This window comes from Topomyia yanbarensis, chromosome 1, assembly GCF_030247195.1.
Source record: "Topomyia yanbarensis strain Yona2022 chromosome 1, ASM3024719v1, whole genome shotgun sequence".
NCBI classification, from domain to species: domain Eukaryota; kingdom Metazoa; phylum Arthropoda; class Insecta; order Diptera; family Culicidae; genus Topomyia; species Topomyia yanbarensis.
In genome coordinates this window covers 205,392,497-205,414,919 of record NC_080670.1, presented here as the reverse complement: position 1 = coordinate 205,414,919, position 22,423 = coordinate 205,392,497, and the positions used below count along the sequence as shown (strand labels likewise).

The 22,423-nt window shown below is 41.3% G+C and overlaps 1 protein-coding gene across 10 annotated transcripts in view; it reads right to left on the bottom strand.

Annotated features, from left to right (window-relative positions):
* Window positions 1–22,423, bottom strand: part of LOC131689131 (uncharacterized) — a 194,167-nt gene continuing 171,744 nt past the window's right edge. For all 10 annotated transcript variants that reach the window (XM_058974002.1, XM_058974012.1, XM_058973993.1 and 7 more), the window contains 8 exons: window positions 21,817–22,316; window positions 21,433–21,607; window positions 12,414–12,568; window positions 12,175–12,272; window positions 11,810–11,955; window positions 3,922–4,031; window positions 3,305–3,852; window positions 1–3,243 (listed from right to left, as the gene is read on the bottom strand). In XM_058974002.1, coding sequence (XP_058829985.1) covers window positions 2,748–3,243; window positions 3,305–3,852; window positions 3,922–4,031; window positions 11,810–11,955; window positions 12,175–12,272; window positions 12,414–12,568; window positions 21,433–21,607; window positions 21,817–22,316 — 2,228 coding nt within the window. In that variant the 3' untranslated portion in view covers window positions 1–2,747. The remainder of the gene's footprint in view (window positions 3,244–3,304; window positions 3,853–3,921; window positions 4,032–11,809; window positions 11,956–12,174; window positions 12,273–12,413; window positions 12,569–21,432; window positions 21,608–21,816; window positions 22,317–22,423) is intronic.

Below are 22,423 nucleotides of genomic sequence, written 5' to 3'. Positions count from 1 at the left end.
CGCAATCATTTTTTTTATTATTAAATATTTAGCAGTAAAAATTTACATGATTTTTTTCCATTGTGTCTTATTTACCTTAACCGTCGCTTACCGTTCCTAAACTTCAACGATTCCGTTACGGATGCATCCGGGCCATTTCGATCGTGTTTTTTGATTTATGTTACGTTTAAAATCTGTACAAATGTCATGGGGTTACAGGGTTTAAATCTTCGTTCACGAAATTTCAAACGTCTCGCTCGCATGTCCTTCGAAATAACATGTCTTTTTACTATGTTTGTGATTGTGACTGTGTGTTAATGTGAGAGTGTTTGTTTGTGATTTGGCAACGAACTTCGTATGATTTCGTATCATCACTTCCTTCTAACCGTTTTGATTGAATGCGTTTGCTTTTGCATCTTAGTGTCCTGTGATTGCCAGTGGGCGCGGAAGGGACTTGTTTTGTTTGATTTTGTTCTTTGTTGCTGGGCTTTGGTCCCCGATTTACAATTTTTTACTCGGATGGAGATACAGTCGTGATTCGCTGGTTGGACTAGTTAAAGATGTTAACTGATTTACTATACACTATTACCATCCCTTTTAGACACAGTTTTTGACATCTGTTAGTTGTTCCAACCGGCGAATTACGACTGCGGTTAATTTCATTTACGGCAACAACATAAACAATCAATTGAATTTTGTTAATCACAAATTGTATCTTATCATGCACGCTCGATAACAAGAACATTTTCCCAGCGAACAGAAAAAACTAGCTAAAACTGGTCGGTTTGGTATGTACCTTCTACCAAACAAACACGACCTCAGATACGAACGATTTTGCTTCTCGGGCATTTACTATTCCAGGTTATGTTTCGAAATTGGAACTACTATACATATACGACAACAAAACAAATGCAAATTTTCTTCCCAAATTTTTTTTTCTTCATCGATAACATGAACAAATTCAACTACAGTTTCACTATCAGAGCGTAAGAGGGCTTCTCTTCGTGTTCGGCTAAACGTTTGCTAATTTCACGCTCGCAAAAAGATAGGAAGGAAAGAGCGTGGGTAACAATTATATACAAATTAATTCCTATTCGCGTAAGTGGGTGGGTGGGTAAGAATGAAACAGAAAGATTAACTTTTCCATTCGAGGGATTTAAAACAAACAACAGAGTGCTCTCATCGCACAGACCACAGTTCCACGGGATTGGAGTCCTGTGGTATCTGTTAGCGCAGGAGGCAGTGTGCTAATTTAGTTGTGTATTTTCGACCGTCGAACTAAATTGTTTTGGTTCAGTGCACGGATTGAGTTCGGCCAAAGTATGTCATGACGTTGATGGAGGGGAAAAAATGACAGCGGTCCGGTCGGTTACGATCGTGATTTGTTGGTTGGATATTTTTTTGATTGTGTTTTCATCTGGACCATTGTTTCATTTCGATCCCGAAACTGAGTCGGCTTCCGACCCCAACTGCTGTAAGTTCATATATTTTGACAGTAATTGAGGTTAGAATCTAACTCAGTTTTGTTTGAAGAAAAAACCGCATAACAAACACGCGATAGTTTAAGATGTGAACAGATGCATTCTACACAATTAGCATCTCCTTTGGCAGCTTTTGACATCTATTACTCGTCCCAATCAGAGAACTTAATTCGTTATTTGGACAAAGGTAATGGTCCAACTAGCGAATCACGACTGTAGTGATTTTCAACTCAGTAGGCTGGTGTCAGGCTGACCGGACCCGTCAAAATTTTCCTGTTGAAAACAGACTTTTTGTGCAAAGCAAAAAGAAAAACAATTCAGTAGTAAACGATTCGTTTAGGTCTGTGCTTTGTTGATTACTATCAACAATCATCACAAAGAGATCGGCAATTAAATTTAAACGGCGGCTTTTCGTTATCGCGTTCAATTTATCTACCATATTGTGCAGTTCAATCAAATTGTTTGTCGCTTACCTCGTGTTTTTTTTTTTCCTGTGTATGTGTGTTGGTCATATCAAAGATAATTTCTGTGAAAGTTTACCAAATCAATTGATGCAGCTGATGTTCGCCATCAGGGGAGAACAAACTCGAAACAAAAAAAAATGAATTTTTACAACATATTCGAAAAGTTCAGATTATTTGTCAAACTCAACACCGATTATTTCCCCCCAGGAATCAAGCTACCGTAAATAAACTACCCAACTAAGAGCCAATGAAAATTCATGTCTATTAATCCAAACTTTTCCTACTTGTTTGAAAAGTCCTTCTCCCCCTTATTTATGGCCAGTCACTGACCATTTCCCAGCTGCAAATCTTCCGAAACAAGGATGACCAAACATGCAACAAATCAAGCTTAAAGTTACTAATTTTCCTATTTACAAGTCGGTTAGTTTCCCAACCCTTCTCAGCTGTCACTACAAGCTTCGTCCGGCATCTCACACCCCATTCCCCCTCCCCCGGGGTAGCTCGTAACCGCCCGACGTAAATGTGCTAAATTGGTCAACTACACTCTCTACCCTACCAGCCGGATACGGTTGCGCTCCTCTGTTTCCCGTCCTAAAACAACACTACCGTAAACAAAAACTTTCGAACCGAAACCATTTCTCATTCGGCGGCACCCCTGTCCGGTTTCGCTTGAACCCGAAAACCGTAAAAGCTATCACTTCCCAAACCACAATCCCCATCGTTTCCTCCCCCTTCCCATCGCTTCCGTTCCAGGAGCCGCCGCCGAGGAGGAGGAGCACGATGACAACGACGACGACACGGCAGACCAGGACGGCGCGGGGGGTCAATGCGATGAAGTCATGATTATAACATCCGGTGCGGACTTTCGGATGCAGCTGTTCGCCGGAATCGACTGCTCCAGATCCCGTTCCAGTACAATCTTCTGCTGCTGGGATTGACCACCGTGACCATGATGATGATGGTGATGATGCGAATGATGACCGGTACCTCCACCGGTGAGATCTCGTTCCGGCTCATCATCACCACCGGTGGTGCCGACACCGGTCGAAACTGCGAGTCCGGTTCCGCTGAGATCCTGCATTTCGAACTTGTTGCCGCGTTCGAGCGTGCGACCTCGCTCTCCACCGTCGTGATGGTGGTGATGATGATGATGATGATGTTTCACCTTCGGCGGCGGAGGCGTCACCGATGGCAGCTGTGCCGGGGGCAGCTGTCCCTGCGGGACCCCCGTTTCGTACCCGAACGTCGAAAATCGTATACTGTTCGGGTTCGGCGATTGAGTCACCTTGTTTTTAAATACCGGCTGGAAGAGCGATTCCCTAAAAAAAAATTGAAACGATTTAGGTTAGGTTTCTCCGTTAAAAACGGATAGTATCAAACCTCGTCTGGCAGGCCATATCGCACATCCCCGCATCCTTCAGACCCATCGCAACCCTCAGCGGATCGTCGTGATAGCTGCTCCGCAGAATGTCCTGTATCTCCTGACTGCGGCTGGGATCATTTTTCATATCTATCCTACTACTACTGCTAAACATATGACTACCAATTCCAGCGGAACCTGCCATGTGGCCACTTCCTCCTCCGCCGCTACCACCACTACCACCCCCACTGCCGCCCACCAGCGAGGGAGACAGCACCTCCCGATAGTAGCTATTAGCCGCATTCTCCAGTACGTTGATCGGTTCCTTATCGAACGCCGGCGGTGGAAACTTTGTAATATCCAAATCGACCGGCTTTTTGGTCGAATGCCGACCCAGTTCGTTCAGTTTGCTTTCCCGCGACTGCCGGATGTGCTCCCGGATAATCTTATGATCGCGGATGACCTTCCGTACGATCTTGATCACGAAGGCGATCACCATACCGCCGAAGATGAGACCAAAGACCACCATAATGATTGTCACGTGTTCCGATTGAGAGTGACCATGTTTCTGGAAGGGAGAATTTAGATTAGATTAGGATTGCTGACCGGAGTGAGTACTTGTGTTTTCATCGCTTACCTGACACTCGTCTTCGTCCCACCGGAATCGACAGTTGATTCGTCCGTTGCAGCGTAGATCGCCCGAAATGCAGGTGGCGTCCTCGCAGTCGTACTCGTCTTCGTCGCAGTCTTTGGAATGAGGGAAGGGAGATTTAAATTATTTAAAAATCATTGAAAATTCTTTGTGGAATTTGATAATTAATAGTTTTTCTTTTTCTCATTACAGGTTAGTCAAGTTCAGTCAAATTAGTTTTTCAGGTAAGTTTGTTGCCATCTTTGATTTATAAATAAAAACGAAATTCTAAAATACATCCGAATGAATTATATATTCAACTTGATTGCAGCTGAGTTAAACGAAATTTTAAATTGTGAATCATTACATCAGAGATGTGTTGGTTGAACACTAACTGGACCGCTGTTTAGATTGTCCAATTTAACAACAGGGTCGACGGAACACTTTCCAAGCGGGTAGCAAGATTCGGAGTGATTGGTGACGAACATTCAGAAATGGCGTGTGTAAGTGGAAATGAAAACTCCCGGATATCGGTGACTATTTGGAAATACACTTTGTTAACGGGCTGTGTGACCGACGGCTCAGCGAAAATGTGTTTGTTGATTGCTGATACTACAAATATTTCACAGCTAAGTACCAATTAATCCATTCTTTTAAATTTCGTTGCATTAATTTTTAGATCTCTCCGCTAAAACCTTCTTTTCGCGAGTATTGAAACCCGCATGATGGGATAGTTTCTCCGACGACCGACATCAACTCAGGCTCAATGGAGGTCGATTTGGATATTTCTCCGATGGCACAAATGATGCTGACCCCTGGATGGTCAACTTCCGGACCAAAGATAAGCCATTAAACATCATCGATATATGCGTGATCAAACTAAACAACACTCGGACGTGTACGAAGAAGTATCTTATCTACGTACCCACCCGGGTGGTAGAGATTGATGGTGTAGTCTTCGATAGGAATCTTACATGCGAAGTATGTGATTGGCTCTTTCAAGAACCCTTTGCTTCATTCAGGGAAAAATCTGGTTTGCAAGCAATTGCGTTCAGCAAAAATTGAGCATTATAAGAAAACTACTTTTTTCCATCAGCCTCATTTCGAGCCATTCACCGGATCTGCTCTTCCAACGTTTGTTTCTTAGGACGAGGCTCGTCTGTCTGTTCACTCTTTTGTGTCCCGGGACATGAACTGCTATATGTTGTAGAAATAAGGCACGGTGTGAAAAATTCGGAGAATCATGAAGTCTTCCTAAATATCAGACCCGCGCGCAGAAAATTCTCAAGGGAGGGGTTTCGATTTTAGTTTCTTATATAAGGAGGGTATACAAACTCGCAAAAGTTGACGATTTTTTCCGAGGTTCAGGAGGCTGAGTCTTGTGTCGATTCTGCTCAACAAATTGAGACAATGTCTGCTATCGAGAAGGAATCTTGATCAGACACCACAGCCCGTCTGCTGAATCATGGTAGTGTCGGATTCTTACTGTGCTGGTTTGTAGTAAGCCTATCGACTAAACCTAAACATCTTGTTCCTCCCAATCCTTATCCTTTCGGAGCCACTGTTAAGTATTACTTCCGGAGATACCGTGCTCTGGTTCTTTGTGTTAGCTGTTCGTGTTTTTTCCATTAATGCTGTTTCTTGCTTACTGTCCAGCCTTCGTGGTATAACTCAGATCGTCACCTGCCGAGACGCGATCCTATCCAGAGATGCCGAACATAACTACTTACATCTCTTTAGAACCATATTTCTTTTTGGCGGTACTCGTTCCTATTTATCTACTAGCTGGTGCTGAGAGTTTCAAGGCGGCGGAATTTCTCCGGATACCGATGCCCGTTTTCGTGAGCTGTTTAGTTCTCAGTCGTTCTGTGGAATGTCTCGAGACAATGATATCCCGATTTTCTCCACGTTTGTGTCGTTAAATCGTTCTTAGCTGTTGCTAGCTCGCTGATCGACCTTCGCTGTGTAACTGACCTTCTCACACCTGTTGTTAATATCGAAACAGGCCGAGACGTGAAACGATCCAGCGATGCTGACCAACTTGACTTACATTGTTTTACAGGCCCCCTCGCAGGGTTTCTTCAGAAACTTGTTTCAAGAATAACCGAACTCAAATTTGTGTATCAAAACGGCTCACAGTATTATTGTTTTTCAAGATCAGGAAGTTAAGAAATTTTCACAAGTAATTCAAAACTCTCATAGGAGGGATTTGAAGCCCCAAAACCCTCCCTTGCGCACGGGCCTGCTTTCTACTATTAAGAGACTCCTCATGATCTCTCTACATATCCCTGAAGTGCTAAATAGGGCTACACCACCCGCTACGGCCAATTTATTCCCTCTTCACTAAAGAGCGAGAGTCTGAGTCTGATCTCATTGCGGGTACATCTTCTAATGTGCGTATATTATTTTTTTCATTTTCTCTCCTAAGCTGCCTCGTAAAAGTCTCTTGAAGGATGCTATTACAAACCGAAGTAATTAGCAGGAATTTCCACATGAGACATCAACAACCCCAAGTGTCCTTACCTTTTAGTCCTGCATTTTATTGCTTAAAGCTTTAAAATTAAATTTAAAATCATTCACTAGGCCCGAGAAAACACTATGGAGGAGCGTTTTTGGAAATCCAAATTTGCTGTGCTTTCAATCGGATTAGCTTTTGCTCAGGTACCAGGTTGTCGCTTGTCAAGTCCGAGTCAAACACTAATTGGCGTTATTTCCATACACATTGCACCTCAGCTTGTTCTAGAAGACATCATCTTCCACGGTATGCCATGAAGTTCGCTTAACAAGAAATTCCTCTGGTGGAAGCGTTGATTCTCGAAACTGCAATTAAAGGTCAGATGAAACGTGTGCCCGGCGCGAACAACCGTGAACAGTCGTCTCCTACTTCGTGGTGAGAATTGTACGCGGAAAGATCCTATAAAAACTAATGTCGAGTCACCCGCCCGATTTTTTCTGAATGTCCACGACATTAGGAACGCAAATGAAAAACTTAATGAAAAACGTGGTTATTGGCACCGGTTCGTCGACGGATTAACGAGAGAAACATCGGCGACAACACAACACACTCCACCAAAAGACGTTTCTCGATGAAATGATAGTACTGTTTATAAACGCACAAATTTATCTGACAGCAAAGTTGCTCGCGCTAAGCATTGCAGTGTGCAGATGACGACAGCTATGCACCTATGACAGCAGTGTCGACGAGTTCCTGAGTGCTTTATCTGAAAGATCATGCCAGATTTCCTTAGTTTGAGTTCTTTCGCATTGCTCCATTCTGGGTAATGAGAAGGCGTACACTTAGGCACTGTAAGGTAAATTTTTACGAAAGAGCTTCAACGGGTTTTTCAGTATTTATTGACAGAGGACGCTCGAAATTGAGAAAATTCGATGGTTGGATGGCGGTCGTGACTTCATTCCGGCGATATCTCGGGTCATGCCCAATACGTTGAATGTACATCTCCGGCGTGCTGGGGTTGTGGTGAGCGGTCTCTGCGCTTGTGGTGACGGTTATCACGACATTAAACATGTTGTCTGGTCGTGCATTTAGAGTTCTAGCGCCAGATCTCCGTTGAATAGATTCTTTCGGCCCCGTGCCAGATCTCTCCCACATGCCACTTATACATATTGTGAAAAATCAAAATTTGGCTATCTCTTCTCATTTCGTTAATATGCTAACAGATACCTTGAAATCTGGTTCCTAAAGAGTAGTCAGCGGATCCAAGTTTGCCAGTCGGCCATTCGGTTCATGATGTCCTGACAGTGTTCTGCCGTTTGCCAAAAAGCTGCAAGTTTAATTTCTTCCTTTCCCTGCCATTGTTGTCCGTCCTCTCTTCAATTGTCCGTGATACGGTCTCTGCTACACTGATGTTGGAATCAGTCCCTCTTGTGTAGGTCTTTTGCCTTCCTTATAAAAACCTAATAGTGTTTTTCCTTGTTCCAATTGTTGATCTAATAATAGTTCTTGTAAAAGAAATTACAAATCGTATATTTAGTCTCGACTCAAATCTTCACCCCAAGCCGAAATCTTTTGAGGAACTACGTCAAGTTAATAAAATACTTCGCTTTCGTGACTATGGCAAGTGTCAAAGGGAAGACTGAAGACGTCGATGCAGAAATTATAAGGCTGCTCGGTAGGGAACTGACACAAGCAAGCTTCCCTTTGTGTCTTAAAATCGCATTCGACCCAGAGATAAATACAGCACTTAATCCGTCTGCATGGCCTTAAAGGATTCTTTTCCGAGAGTTTCAGTAACACCATCAGTGAAAATTTCGAGGAACATACTTGTGCACTCTAATAAAAGCGATGATTTAACCCCCAAACCTAATCGAGCTACATGCCGCCTCCTGCCTTCGCCCTGGTTATGTGGTCGGGGTTGGTGTAGAGTATTTCCAGGGTACTACAACCAAACTGCGTAGTTCTGTGGATTGTGCGCAAAAGGTTGCTGTGATCTTCCCATCGCAACTGTTTGGCTCCATGTACCATGTGTTTCGAGCCGATAGCTCCAGTACCAACAGTACAAAAGCTGCGGTGGAGTTTTAATTGCAGTATTGAACAAATTTAATAGTTTCGTCGACCCTGCTCCTACTACTGATTTTCTCTCGAAAAGCGGCGAAGAAACCATAAATGGTCATTGCTCTTGACGAGAGTGGCTCGTTTTTGCAGGACGGTTTCAGTCCAGTGTCGTCTGTAGGCTACCACTGTGTGAAACTCTGGGGATGTAATCGACCAACATACCCTGCAGATTTCTCCAGTATGGCGATCGAGACATGTACTCCGTACTACCTCTAGAAAGGTGTACAACGCCTTAATGCCCATAAAGTGACCCCGACACAATAAACAGGAGTGAAAGTGCAAGACCAAGGTGTAGTGCGGATCCTCAGCATCACCAAAATGGTCGGCAGTAGCCCGACGGACACCAGTCGTAGTCCTTTCACTGGTTCCAATCTCTCGAAGAGCATTTACCTCAGGCTTCTATCCACCAACATACGCCCTTCGTGTTGGGAGGCAACAGATCCGATCAACGGGATAACCAAATACAGATGTATGACCGCACAGACTGGGACGAATTTCGAAGACGAAATTTCCGAAGCCATTGAGTCAGACTTAGCATACTCCTCCGATCAGGTAATGGAAGTCTTCGAGCAGCTGAAAATAACATACCTTGAACTTAGTTGAAGGTATGAGATCGAAGGTTATCAGAGATCGCCGCGTGGCCCTAAGATCTCTGAGAGAACACCAGAGCACCACTAACGTTTTGCCAGAAACGCGGCTAGAAATGTCATCAAAGAAGTAAAAAAGAAGAGCTAGATCGCCTTTCTAGAGGGTTCGAGGGTAAACTGTAGAGGAAAATTAATGCCCTCCCTGGACATCGAGAGACAAGCCGGTTTCTCACTCGATGTCAACGGGAAACTGGCTAACCCGCGGTAAGTTGCTGAAGAACTCGGTAGACATTTCAGCCAACCTTCCTGTGATGTCTCCAGAAACGAGCTAGAACCATTTCCATCCGACACTGAACACAACCTGAACAGAGCATTTTAGGGTCATGAATTGACAGCAGCCTTCATAATTGCGCATGGACAATCTGCTGGACTTGGTGAGGTCTGGTAACCCTTACTGCGACACGCTCCACCACCTGGGAAACGCCAACGTCTTGGGGCCGATTCATCTCCGTCTTAGATTCAACAATATGTTCTAGCTCCATCACCGTAACCTGCGGATGGTCAGTGCTAGCCGAAGCTGAAAACAGTGGTCACTTTCCTATTGTAGTCTCTACAAACAATGTTTCGAATACGATTGCTCCAGACTGCAAAACCGCACCTCCCCAAAACCAGCCGAACACTGGTGGAATCCAGAAGTAGTGAACCTTTAAAAATTCTTCTATTGATGATCATGGATTGGAAAAGACCTTGGTGGACTGTGAAGACCACCGAGAAAGCCAAACGAAGCAGTTGGACTACTTTTCTAGACGGGATCGGTTCTGACTCGTCGATTGTGGATCTAAGGAGAAGAGTGAATGCCATACGTGGCAAAAGAAGACAAAACAGCCCTCCGTAATTGCAAGTGAAATCAGCAACGAATTTTGGCCTTCTTGCTGTCCTTAAAATGGCGAGGACCATAATATCCAATATCACATTCACGCCAAATGGAAACTAGGATTACAATAAGCTTTTCCTTTGACCGGGAACTAGCCACTGTGCTGAGTACATCACGCAGTAATTTAGCCGGCCTCGACAACGCTGGCAGACTTCTGTTACGGGATCTATCCCCGGTGTGTATACAAGCACAATTAGACGGTTTCAACAGGATCTGGAAAGGTGAACTTACCATCTGGAGAACCTCCAGAAACAAGATCGCATTCCGGAAGGGACTCGGTATACTCATTCGCTTTTTTTCTCTACGGGTTCCGAGGCCATGCAAAGACGGATCTCGCTAAATTCCTGCGATGGAATGAAGATTGGAAACGATTCCCCTCCAAAACATTCGACCAATCTTGCTATTGACGAGACTACAACACCTCGGATGAAAATTTATCCAGCCACCTCAGTCGGTCCTTTTGCAGTCTTTCTTCGGACCGATGGCAAACAATTGCATTTTTTATCAATCTCGCCATGACTGAAATTTCTAAGGTTCAGCCTGACAGTATAAGAGTTGCACTGTATAGTCTGATGCAGATAAATGAGATTGTTGTCAACGAGGAATTTACTAGGGATTACCGCGTCTACGTGCCGTCTCGCGATGTAGAGATAGCAGGCGTGATCTCCGATTCGAGTTTGAATGTATTTTTGGATAATGGTTTACCAGTCAGGTTGGTAGAAAGGATGATTTCAGACGCGTTAGGAAGAAAAGAAAAGATAGAATCTTTTTGCATCTAGTGGACGGCTGGAGTCCACGACACAAATTTTGATACTCAGCGTATGAAATTGTATATTGTGGATAGTCTGGATGTCGATGATCAGCTTCATATCTTCAGTATTGGGACAACTTATTGGTTTAAGCAATGCACATTCTATAGCCTCGCTAAAGCTGCGAGAAGGTCGATTAGCAGAACCGTTCGCTTCTAAAATCCGCTTTGAGTTGGGCTGTGTACGGCTACAACGACCTCCATGAACTGGTGTCTGAATTCTTCTCTGTGGATAGTATTGGTGTGGTGATTGCTCAAACGAACAAAAATCTCAAAAAATAAACGACACTTCATACTGATACTGACGAATCAAATCAAATTTTTCGATAGTTGTCTCATGCCTGGAAAAACAACAAAAGAGATATGCAAGCAAGTGGAAAAGAAGGGGAGTCAACCAAACTTCGATTTCATCAGCTTAATCAGAAATTCTTCTCTTTCGGGACGTCATACTTGACTAGATGTTTGCTCAGGAATACAAATCGTGTTCCCGTTTTCAGCAGCTAGCGTCAATCCGGCTATAAGTTATTATCGGATTCTGATCAGACGTATTCAAAACGTAAATTTCATAACTATTTAAAAAAAATGTTAGTTGGATAGAGCTGGTGGCTCAATCAATGTATCACAACTTTAAGTGAAGCCAAAAAATGTACTAAAGCAGATTTTTCTCTTTTTTTCATTACAGGTTAGTCAACTTTGGTAAAATTTGTCTTTTAAGGTAAGCAACGCTATTTGATATTTTTGGACAAAAACGAAAACCTAAAATATATCCGAATCATTAGTACATTTACAAAGAGGTCAGTTTGATTATCAAAGTGAATTTGACATGAGAATCTGACATTTTAGTTGGTGAAATTAACTATTTTTTCAATCTAACCAAAACTTCAATATTATCCAAATCAATATTTTCTCACAATTAAATCACATAGCTCTTACAAAGAAATATACCTTATTCAGTTATCACACCTTAAAACCCGCCAAACATCTATACTCACTTTCGGTGACGGGCTTCTCCCTAAATGCGGTGAACAGTATCGAGAAGGTGGAATTGATGGCAGCGGCCTCGGCGAAGAAGCGGATATGCAGCACGTTCGACTTGGACACCACCGAATCGGCAATCGAGCCGCAGAAATTTTTCAGTCTGCGGAAAAAAGAACGGCGAAAGGAAAAAAAAACTGTTGAGTAGAGGTCCGGTAACGTAGCAAATCCCTCGGCCTCGGGCCGAGTGTTAATTAGCACCGTTATCCTAGCCGCGGTAACAGACTAAATTATAGCCACGTATCCTGTCGACGGACGAAGAGATAACGAGCGATAGGATTTCCTGTGGGCGGCAGCGGAAGAGAGCTACCTCAACACTCACCTTGACGGCAGGTCGGTCCGTTCGGTAAACACGTCGACGAAATTACTCTCGCAATCGTTTGGCCTTTCCAGCTTGAATAAGATAAAGGATAGCTGAATCTGAAAGCGGAGAGAAAAAAAAGATTATTTTTGTCTATCAAGCAACGGAGAAACGAACGAGAAAAGTATAAAAAAAGGTGTTCCTCCCGGTTCTGCACTGTTCATTAGTCATCAACCGGTGTGACGGTCCAACGCACTGACCTTCCACCCGTCGGAGACGGTTATCACCCACATGCAGTCCAGGGACAGGCTGTGCTCGACGACGGTCTGCTGCTTTTCCCGGGGTACGTCCGTCCGGTTTACGAAGCCCTCCATGCCGGACACCTCGATGCGGCAACCCTCGTCATCGTAGATGGCTGTGAAAATATGTATGTAGAGCGAGGGAGAAAAAAGAGAGAGTGAGTGAGGTGAGGACAATGCACATTACGTACACACACACATAGAGAATAGAGCGGATGGACCCGGTCAACGAGCATGTGAAGAATTCATTTTTTTGCCGATTATTATTACCATTGCCAACATAATCTGCTTTTTATGTGCGCTTTGCTTGTCATTTGATAAAGAACTGATGGCGAGTTGGGGGAGGTCGGTATGACAACGGTCGTATGCTTCATATCAATTCTATTCTGTGACCGTAATGCGATCTAGTAGGTGATGCATTATATTGATATGCGCTGCTGCATTGGCATTTTGAATCAAATAGTTCTGCTGTGTTTACGTTTTTCAGCAACCATTCGCAGTAATTGATTTCTGGATTTTGATGTTTTTTTAATGGCATTTTCGTTTTTGACAGTGCACTTCACCGGTGTAGTCGGTGCTACACCCATTCAAACTTGGGTGTAATCAATCTATCTCTTTTTTGCACTACATGGTAAAAATGAAAATTTAATCAGTGGTTGTTTTTAATCTGTACACATCGTAGAAACCACCAGCCAAAACAGGCAGCGGTGCCAACTGAGTAACAAGCAATCTTAATGAAGATCGAATCGGTAGCAGTTTTGTCTGTTTGATGGTAGGGAATAAGAAACTCAAAGAGCATCTGCTCTCCATGTTACGAGCGGCTTCAAAACAGCGTCTGTCCCTGAACGGATGGCTGGACGGAAAAGCGACTTCATCACGAGACTAGTTATTCCAACCCTGATAAGGCGAAATGCCGAATCTTTATCCAGCAATTGTCTGTACCTGCGATTGTATGTTCGCATGGGTATTTCTCTGGTCGCGTATATTTCACGTCAAACATATGATTACGGCGTAAAAGCCAACTGTCAAATTTCACAGTTCATAGCACTCAATGAAAGAGAAAATTTTTCTCTTTTGTTGACTACCGACATCTGTGATTGGCGAGAAACTGTTTGTCCGGAATTTTCACTCAAAGTGAATTTTGACAGTTGGCTTTTTTGCCGTAATCATATGTTTGTCAAGACATATACGCGACCAGAGAAATACCCATGCGAACATACATACATCCAACATATTATTATCTATGTACACGGGGATCTTTGTTCCGGCCTTGCTACGCGTTGTTCTTTGCAATTTTACTGCGCACCCGAGAATAACTATGTAATATTCTTCGTGTAATGGATATCGAATAAAAGCGCTTGTTTCCTGTACTGGTGGCTTCAGTGTAACGATTTTTCGCTTCTGCTTTGGGATTAGAAGCAAGACTAGGCAAATGACGTTCCTGCGAAGAAGTCTTGTGCGATGGAGTATCGCGTATACGTACCTGCTCACAACGTTTAAATCGACGGTGTGGTCACCAATTCGATATGCGTGGATCTGCAGGAGCACGTGAAGATTTTGAATTGCAAGAAATTGCTCTGGACGGGGCAACATCATATGTAGTTTTACACTCTTACTGAGTGATCTTTGTCTAGTTTGCTTTGCTAAATTGTGTTCGTCTGTCTGTACGTCATTTTTTACCGCGGACTATAAGTTGTAATACATAAATTATTTCCGAACATTTTCTATAGCAAATTTCGCGAAATGAATTGCGGCTGAATGTTTACCACTGGCTCGATCAAATTTCAACGGTTTCACTGGCTTCGGTATCTTCAATCGGGACTTCTTGGCGACCTTCAAACTCTGGCGATTTTGTCTCAGTTTTCGTCGCAGGATTATTTGCCATGTGGTATAAGCATTGGATCATGGACATTTTTCCAGTACTAAATCTTAACGGGCAGCCTTCCGTTTAAGGCTGAATCGTTCACGACTTTCATTCTATTTCCTTCTTACATTTTCTGATTTGCTTCATTTCTTTCCTTTTCCTGTTTTACCTTTATCCCTTTTTTCTTGTTTTCCTTTGGTTCCTTTTTGACTTTTTTCCTCTTCCATTTTTCCCTCTTTCTTTTTTCTTCTTTTCTTGTTCCTTTTTGCTTTTTTTTTTTGGTTTTTGCCTTTCTAGCTTTTCCCCTTTGTTCTTTCCTGTTTTTCGCTTTTTGTTTTTTTAATTTCTTTCTTTTTTTTGTGTTTTTCTTTTTTCATGTTGTTTTTCCATGTTTTTTCTTTATCCCTTTATCTTTAATTTTTTAATTTTTCCTATTTTTCTTTCCTACCTTTTTCCTTCTGAGCTTTCCTTTTCTTTTTTTCTGTTTTCCTTTCTCTCTTTTTAATTTTTATCTTTTTTCGATTTTTCTTTCTTCCTTTTTCATTTCTATCTTTTTATTTCTTTCCTTTTTTGCTTTTTCTCTTTTTCCAATATTGCTTGTTTTCCTTATTTCCCTTTTTGACTTTTTCCCTCTTTCTTTTTTCTTCTTTCCTTTTTCTGTTTTTTCCTTTGTAGTTATTTCCCATACCTTTTCTGTTTTTTCTTTTTTATCCTTTTTTATTTTTCCCTTATCAATTTTTTTACATTTTTTCTTTTTTTTCTGTTTTTCCTTGCGAGCCTTTTTTTCTGTTTTTCTTTCTCTCTTTTTCAGTTTTATCTTTTTTTTTCTTCCTTTTTCATCTCTATCTTTTTTCTTTCTTTCCTTTTTTCATTTTTGCTTGTTTTTGCTTTTTCTTTTTTTTTTCTTTTGTCGCCTTTTTCCTTGTTTTTCGGTTTTCGCTTCTTTTCATTTGGGCTTTTTCAGATTTCCTTATTTTACTTTTTCCATTTTCGAATTGTTTTCTTTTACCATTTTTTAAAATTTTTTTTTCTCTTTTTCCAATATTGCTTGTTTTCCTTATTTCCCTTTTTGACTTTTTCCCTCTTTCGTTTTTCTTCTTTACTTTTTCTGTTTTACCTTTCTTCTACTTTTTCCTTTGTAGCTATTTCCCATATCTTGCCTATGTTTTTTTCTCCTTTTTAATTTTGCCCTTTTTATATTTTCCATTTTTTCTTTTTTTTACTTGTTTTCTTTTTTTTCTATTTTTTATTACACAAGGAAAAACCTTGTGAGCTTTTTTTTCTGTGCTTCTTTCTCTCTTTTTCATTTTTATCTTTTTTTTCTTCCTTTTTCATCTCCTACCTTTTTTCTTTCTTTCCTTTTTTTCATTTTGCCTGTTTTTGTTCCTTTCCTTTTCTTTTTTTCTTTCTTTTGTCGCCTTTTTCTTTGTTTTTCGGTTTTCACTTCTTTTCATTTGGGCTTTTTCAGATTTTCCTTATTTTACTTTCTCCATTTTCGAACTCTTCTACGATTCTTTTTAATTTTCCTTTTTTTCTTTTTGTCCTTTTTTCACTTTTTATCTTATTTCCAATATTCCTTTCTTTTTATCATTGGTTTCTTGTTTCCTTCCTTCTTTAGTTCTTTTTTCTTTATTTCTTTTGCTTTCCCGCTTCATTTTAAAACTTTTTTCTTCTTCTTTACCTATTTCCATTTTCCTCTTCTCTTTTTTTCCTGTTTCTCTTTCTTCCTCTTCTCCTGTTTCCTTTTTTCCTCTTCGTTTTTTCCTTTTTACCTTCCTTTATTTCTTTTTTACTGCTTAATTTTTTTCCCTTTTTGCATGTTAACCTTTTAGTTTTAACTTTCTGTGTCCTTTTCTCAATATTACCTTTTTCATTTTTTCTTGCTTTTTTTCTTTTTTGAATTTTTTTCATCTTCCTTTTACCACCATTTCTTTTTTTTCTTTGGTTTTTCCTTTCTAGCTTTTTTTCTTTCCTGTTTTTTCTTCTTTTTTCTGCTCTGTTTGTTTTTCACTTTTTATTTTTTTTCCATTTTTCCTTTTTCAGGTTTTTATTTTTCCCTTTATCTTTTTTTTTCTTCTTTTTTTCACATTTTTTATCTTTTTTCCTTGCCTACCTTTTCTCTTCTCAACTTTTTTTTGTTCTGTTTTCCTTTCTCTCTTTTTCATTTTTAACTTTTTATTTGGTTTTTCTTCCTTCCTTTTTCATTTCAATCTTGTTCCTTTCTTTTCTTTTTTGCTTTTTTCTTTTTTCCAACATTGCTTGTTTTCCTTCTTTTCCTTTTTGACTTTTTCCCCTCTTTCTGTTTTTTTCTTTCCTTTTTCTTTATTTCTTCTTTCCTTTCTCTTTTTTACCTTTTTCTGGTTTTTCCTTTCTAGCTGTTTCTCTTTTCTTTGTTTTTTTTTCTTTTTTCTCCTTTTTTGTTTTTTTTTCTTTTTTATATTTTTCCATTTTTTTAATGTTTTTCTTTTTTTACTAGTTTCCCTTTTTCTATTCTTTTTCGTTTGTTAGCAACTTACTTGTGGGCTCTTTTTTCTTCTTTTTTCTGTTTTTCTTTCTCTCTTTTTCATTTTTTTCTGTTTTTATTTCTTCCTTTTTCATCTCTATCTTTTTTCTTACCTTCTTTTTTTTTAATTTTTGCCTGTTTTTGTTCCTTTCCTTTTCTTTTTTTCTTTCTTCTTCTGACGCTTTTTTCCTTGGTTTGCGTTTTTTGCTTTTCATTTTGCCTTTTTCATATTTCCTTTTTTTTGCTTCCTCCTTTTTCTTGTTGAATTTTTTCCTTTTTTTCACTCTCTTTTTTCTTCTTTTCTTTTTCTATGGTTTTTTCTTTCAGCTTTTTGTTTTTTTTCTTCTTTTTTCTCCTTTGTTTGTTTTCCCTTTTTTAATTTTTTTCCATTTTTCTTTTTCTCATATTCTTTTTTCCCTTTATCATTTTTTATTTCTTTTCATTTTTTTTCTTGCCTACCTTTTTGTCTGAACTTTCTTTTTCTGTTTTCCTTTCTCTTTTTCTCATTTTCATCTTTTTAAAGGTTTTTCTTTCTTCCTTTTGCATTTCCATCTTTTTTATTTCTTTACTTTTGTTGCTTTTTCCTTTTTACCAACATTGCTTGTTTTCATTATGTTACTTTTTGACTTTTTTCCCTCATTCTGTTTTTTTCCTTTCTTTTTCTTTTTTGTTTTTTCCTTTTTTTACCTTTCTTCTGTTTTTTTTTCTTTCTAACTGTTTCCCTTTTTCTTTCCTGTTTTTTTTCTCTTTTTTCTCCTGTTTTTGTTTTCCTTTTTGATTTTTGTCCATTTTTTATTGTTTTTCTTTTTTTTCTTTTTTTACTTGTTTTCCTTTTTTCTATTGTTTGTCTTTTTTTGGCTTTTTACTTTTGAGCTCTCTTTTTCTTCTTTTTTCCGTTTTTCTTTCTCTTTTTCATTTTTATTTTTTGTTCTGTTTTTCTTTCTTCCTTTTTCATCTCTACCTTTTGTCTTTCCTTCTTTTTTTAATTTTTGCCTGTTTTTGTTCCTTTCTTTTTCTTTTTTTTTCTTCTGTCGCTTTTTTCCATGTTTTTCGTTTTTTGCTTTTTATTTTGCCTTTTTCAGATTTCCTTTTTTTGCTTCTTTCATTTTCGTTTTTTGTCTCTACCTATTTTTTTCGATTTTTTTGAATTTTTCCTTCCTTTATTCACTTTACACCTTATTTTCAATATTCGTTTTCCATTTTGCCTTGTTTTCTTGTTTCTTTTTTTTCCTTTCTGCCTTAGTTCTTTTTTTATTTCTTTTGCTTTCCCTCTTCATTTTTAAACTTTTTTCCTCCTTTTCACCTATTTCCATTTTCCCCTTTTCTCTTATTTCCCTTTCTTCCTCTTTTACTCTTCTCCTGTTTCCTTATTTCCTCTTCGTTTTTCCTTTTTCCTCCTTTCTTTTTGCCTTTCTACCTTTTTTACTGTTTAAGTTTTCCCATTTTTTTCCTTTTTCCTTTTTTCACCTTTTTCTTGCCTTTTTCTTTTTGCCTTTTCTCTTTTGTCCTTTTCCCCTTTTCTTTGCTTCCTTACTTTCATTTTATTTACCTTTACGGTTTTCTGCTTTTCCATTTTGCTTTTCTCTTTTTTTTCCTCTGTTCTCTATATCCTTTTTTCCATTCTTCCCTCTTTCTTTTTCCCTTTTTTCCATTTTCTTTTTTTCCTTTTTGCAATTTTCCGTTATTCCCGGTTTTCTTGTTTCTTTTTTTCTCTTTTAAATGCTCTTTTTTTCTTTTTTATGCTTTTCCATTTTTCTCCTTTTTCTTTTTTTTGTTTTTTTTCCTTTTATGCTTCTTATATTCATTCTATTTTCCTTTCTTTCTTTCTTTTTTTATTTTATTAACAAATTAAGGCCGAAGTGGCCTGTGCCGTATACAAAAGATTCCTCCATTCCACTCGGTCCATGGCCGCGCGTCGCCAGCCACGCAGTCTGCGAAGGGTCCGCAAATCGTCTTCCACCTGGTCGATCCATCGTGCTCGCTGCGCGCCACGTCTTCTTGTACCGGTCGGATTGCAATTGAGAACCGTTTTCACCGGGCTATTGTCCGACATTCTGGCTACGTGCCCGGCCCACCGTAGTCGTCCGATTTTCGCGGTATGACAGATGGGCGGCTCCCCCAACAGCTGATGCAACTCATGGTTCATTCGCCGTCTCCATGTGCCGTCTTCCATCTGCACTCCACCGTAGATGGTACGCAGCACTTTCCGTTCGAAGACACCAAGTGCGCGTTGGTCCTCCACAAGCATGGTCCAGGTCTCGTGCCCGTAGAGAACTACCGGTCTAATCAGCATCTTGTAGATGGTCAACTTCGCACGACGGCGAACTCTGTTCGACCGAAGTGTCTTGCGGAGGCCAAAGTAAGCACGATTTCCTGCCACGATGCGTCTACGAATCTCTCTGCTGGTATCATTGTCGGCGGTCACCAGTGAGCCCAAGTACACGAACTCTTCAACCACCTCGATTTCGTCGCCACCGATGCAAACTCGAAGCGGGCGGTTCTCATTCTCTTCTCGTGAACCTCTTCCTATCATGTACTTTGTCTTCGACGTGTTGATGGCAAGTCCGACGCGCTTGACTTCTCTTTTCAGTCTGATGTAGGCTTCCTCCATCTTCTCAAAGTTTCGTGCAATAATATCAACGTAATCGGCGAAGCCAAGTAGCTGAACGGACTTTGTGAAAATCGTACCACTCGTGTCGATCCCTGCTCTTCTTATTACACCTTCCAGCGCGATGTTGAATAACAGACACGAGAGACCATCACCTTGCCGTAACCCTCTGCGTGATTCGAAGGGACTCGAGAGCGTCCCTGAGACACGTACTACGCACATCACCCGATCCATCGTCGCCTTCACTAATCGCGTCAGTTTGTCCGGGAATCCGTACTCGTGCATAATCTGCCATAGCTGATCTCGATCGATAGTGTCGTATGTGGCTTTGAAGTCGATGAACAAATGATGTGTGGGCACATTGTACTCGCGGCATTTCTGCAGTACTTGGCGAAGAGCGAACACCTGGTCCGTGGTAGATCGTTCGCTCATGAAACCCGCCTGGTACTGCCCCACGAACTCTCTTGCAATTGGTGATAGTCGACGGCATAGTATTTGGGAGAGTACCTTGTAGGCGGCGTTCAGCAGGGTCATTGCTCGGTAATTACAGCAATCCAACTTGTCGCCCTTTTTGTAGACAGGACACACGACACCTTCCATCCACTCCTCCGGTAAAATCTCCTCCTCCCAAATCTTGGTAATCACCCAGTGCAGCGCTTTAGCCAGTGGCTCGCCACCGTGTTTTAGTAGCTCGCTTGGTATTTGGTCAACCCCAGCGGCTTTATTATTTTTGAGCCGGCTGATCTCCTCCTGGATTTCTTGGAGATCCGGAGCCGGTAGTGTAATGTCTTCCGCGCGTGCTCCCAGGTGCGTTACCGCGCCATCCTCGTCGTCTGCTGCATCGCCGTTCAGAGCCTTTCTTTCTGCTTTCCTTTTTACCTTCCTTCTTTTTTTCCTTTATGATTTTTTTTCTTGTTTAGGTACAAGGTTGTTTTTCGTCAGAATTGGTCAGCTTATGCAGGGCACCGATAGATGCGCATCTTCGGACTCAAGGAAAGCGGTCTCTTCACATGTGGCAATAGTTGTCACGACATCGAGCATGTTGTCTGAGCATGTGCCAAATCTTGTCTTAGTTAATAGATCCTCTTAGGGCCCTTTAAAGATCACCAAACGTTCCGGTTCGGAATATACTGACAATCCGCGCTCTTTCCCATATTTACTTCCAAAATGCTACCAATTTCCAATAGCTCTTCTTTCTTTTTCACAATCTTACAAGTCTTCTGTATCGCTGTGGCACTGTATCGAGACTAATCGATGGTTTGTAGCGAACTAAAGACGGGACGATACAGTTACGTCGCACATGCCGCCCAGCTCTGTTCCTAAATCGTCGACACTGTCGTCCTGCTACGCAATCTTCTTCTTGGGTCTATATACTGTCCATGATTGCACATTTGTCCCTTTTTATATAAGATTTCCTATAATTATGGGACTGATTTGCGATAATGGGCAGTATAGGCCTTTCGTTTCCCGGTCATGGCAGTCTGTCCTCTCGCTTCTATTATTGATAATGTCTTCTCCCAAGACTTTGGAAAAAAAAGAATTTGTTTTCCTTGCTTCAATTCGGTGGCGTGAGCATGGGAGTGGCGGTTGAACTTTAAAATCTGTGTATTGACAAGTCAAAGAAAAATTTTTAACCTTTAGTTTGAGTGTTTGATTGGTCAAATCGATCGATCTATCAGAACTTGAAATATACATACTTTCAGTTTCAAAAATCTAAACAAAAAGATTTGAACATCAAAAAAACCCTAAACTCAGAATCGAACCTCCCCCGCAATAAAATCACATCTAGAACACAACACCAGAAAACACGAGATTCTGTTCGGACGACCCGCTTCTATATTCACTACGCTCCGACACACCCGAATCATCACGTGCAAAGCAAACAACAAGCAAAGGTGCGCTTTCCATCCCACCCCCGAAAATGACACCCAAAACTAGACATGGTAAGTAGTAGGGGCCGAAAGACGCAACCGGCGAAGGGATCCCGCACTCAAATTCAACTCACATGACGTTGGCCTTGGCACGAAGTCGTAGATGACGACGAAACCGCTGTACTCGATGTTCTCGTCCGAGTGGAAGTGCAACCAGAGGAACCGATCCTTGGAGGTGATCATCGGCGGGTACGTCGTACCGCAGTACTTGCCGAGTAGCGTCGAAAAACCGTGGGCGCCGTCGCGAACCTGACGGACATGGGACAAAATAGTTTTAATTATACACACTTACAGCGAGAAACAGAAAAGAGACGATGCACATTTTGATGACACCGCGTCGCACGCGTCCCCGTCACCGTTTGAATGGCAAGCGGTCACGGTGACACGGTGCAAAATGTTGCATACAATCGCAGCTAGCTGCGAAATGACAGTGAAATCGTCGCCAAGGTTGCACTTACCTCAAGGTAGTCATATTTACAATCGTCCGACGGTTCGATGTGGAAATGATCCCGAAAGTCTAGCCGCACCAGCGATCCGACTTGAGCTTCCAGAACTACAACGCAGTCGCTATTATTTGGATAATTACCCGGATGTCCCGGGCTGTACAGCAGCTTCAAATCCGGATTGCCCATTATGAACGGTTCACAGTGGGGTAAAGCCGACGGTCCAGCGTACTCCGGAGGGACGGCCCGCTGAGGGCGAATGTCTTTTCGTGGGATAAAACTGACCTGACCATCCCGTTCGATGTTGATAATATCGGCGGCCGCATTCGGTGTGGGTTCCGTTGCTGTAGTAGGTGGCGCAGCCACCACCGCTGATTGCAGCAGTCCGAGCTGCGGTGGTTCCAGCGTTGAATGTTCGTTTTGATTTGCACCCGCAAGGCCAACTGTTGTCGCCTCACCACCAACCACAGGCCGGGGGATTGTGACCAGCAGTCCAAACAGAAGCGACGCTCCAGCTGTGGAATGAGCCGAAATTTAATTCGAAAGCGTTAAATCAACCGGCCTAATTGAGTTTATGGCTTAATGGGAAATTATGTAAAACTAAAACGGGCCGGACGGGAGA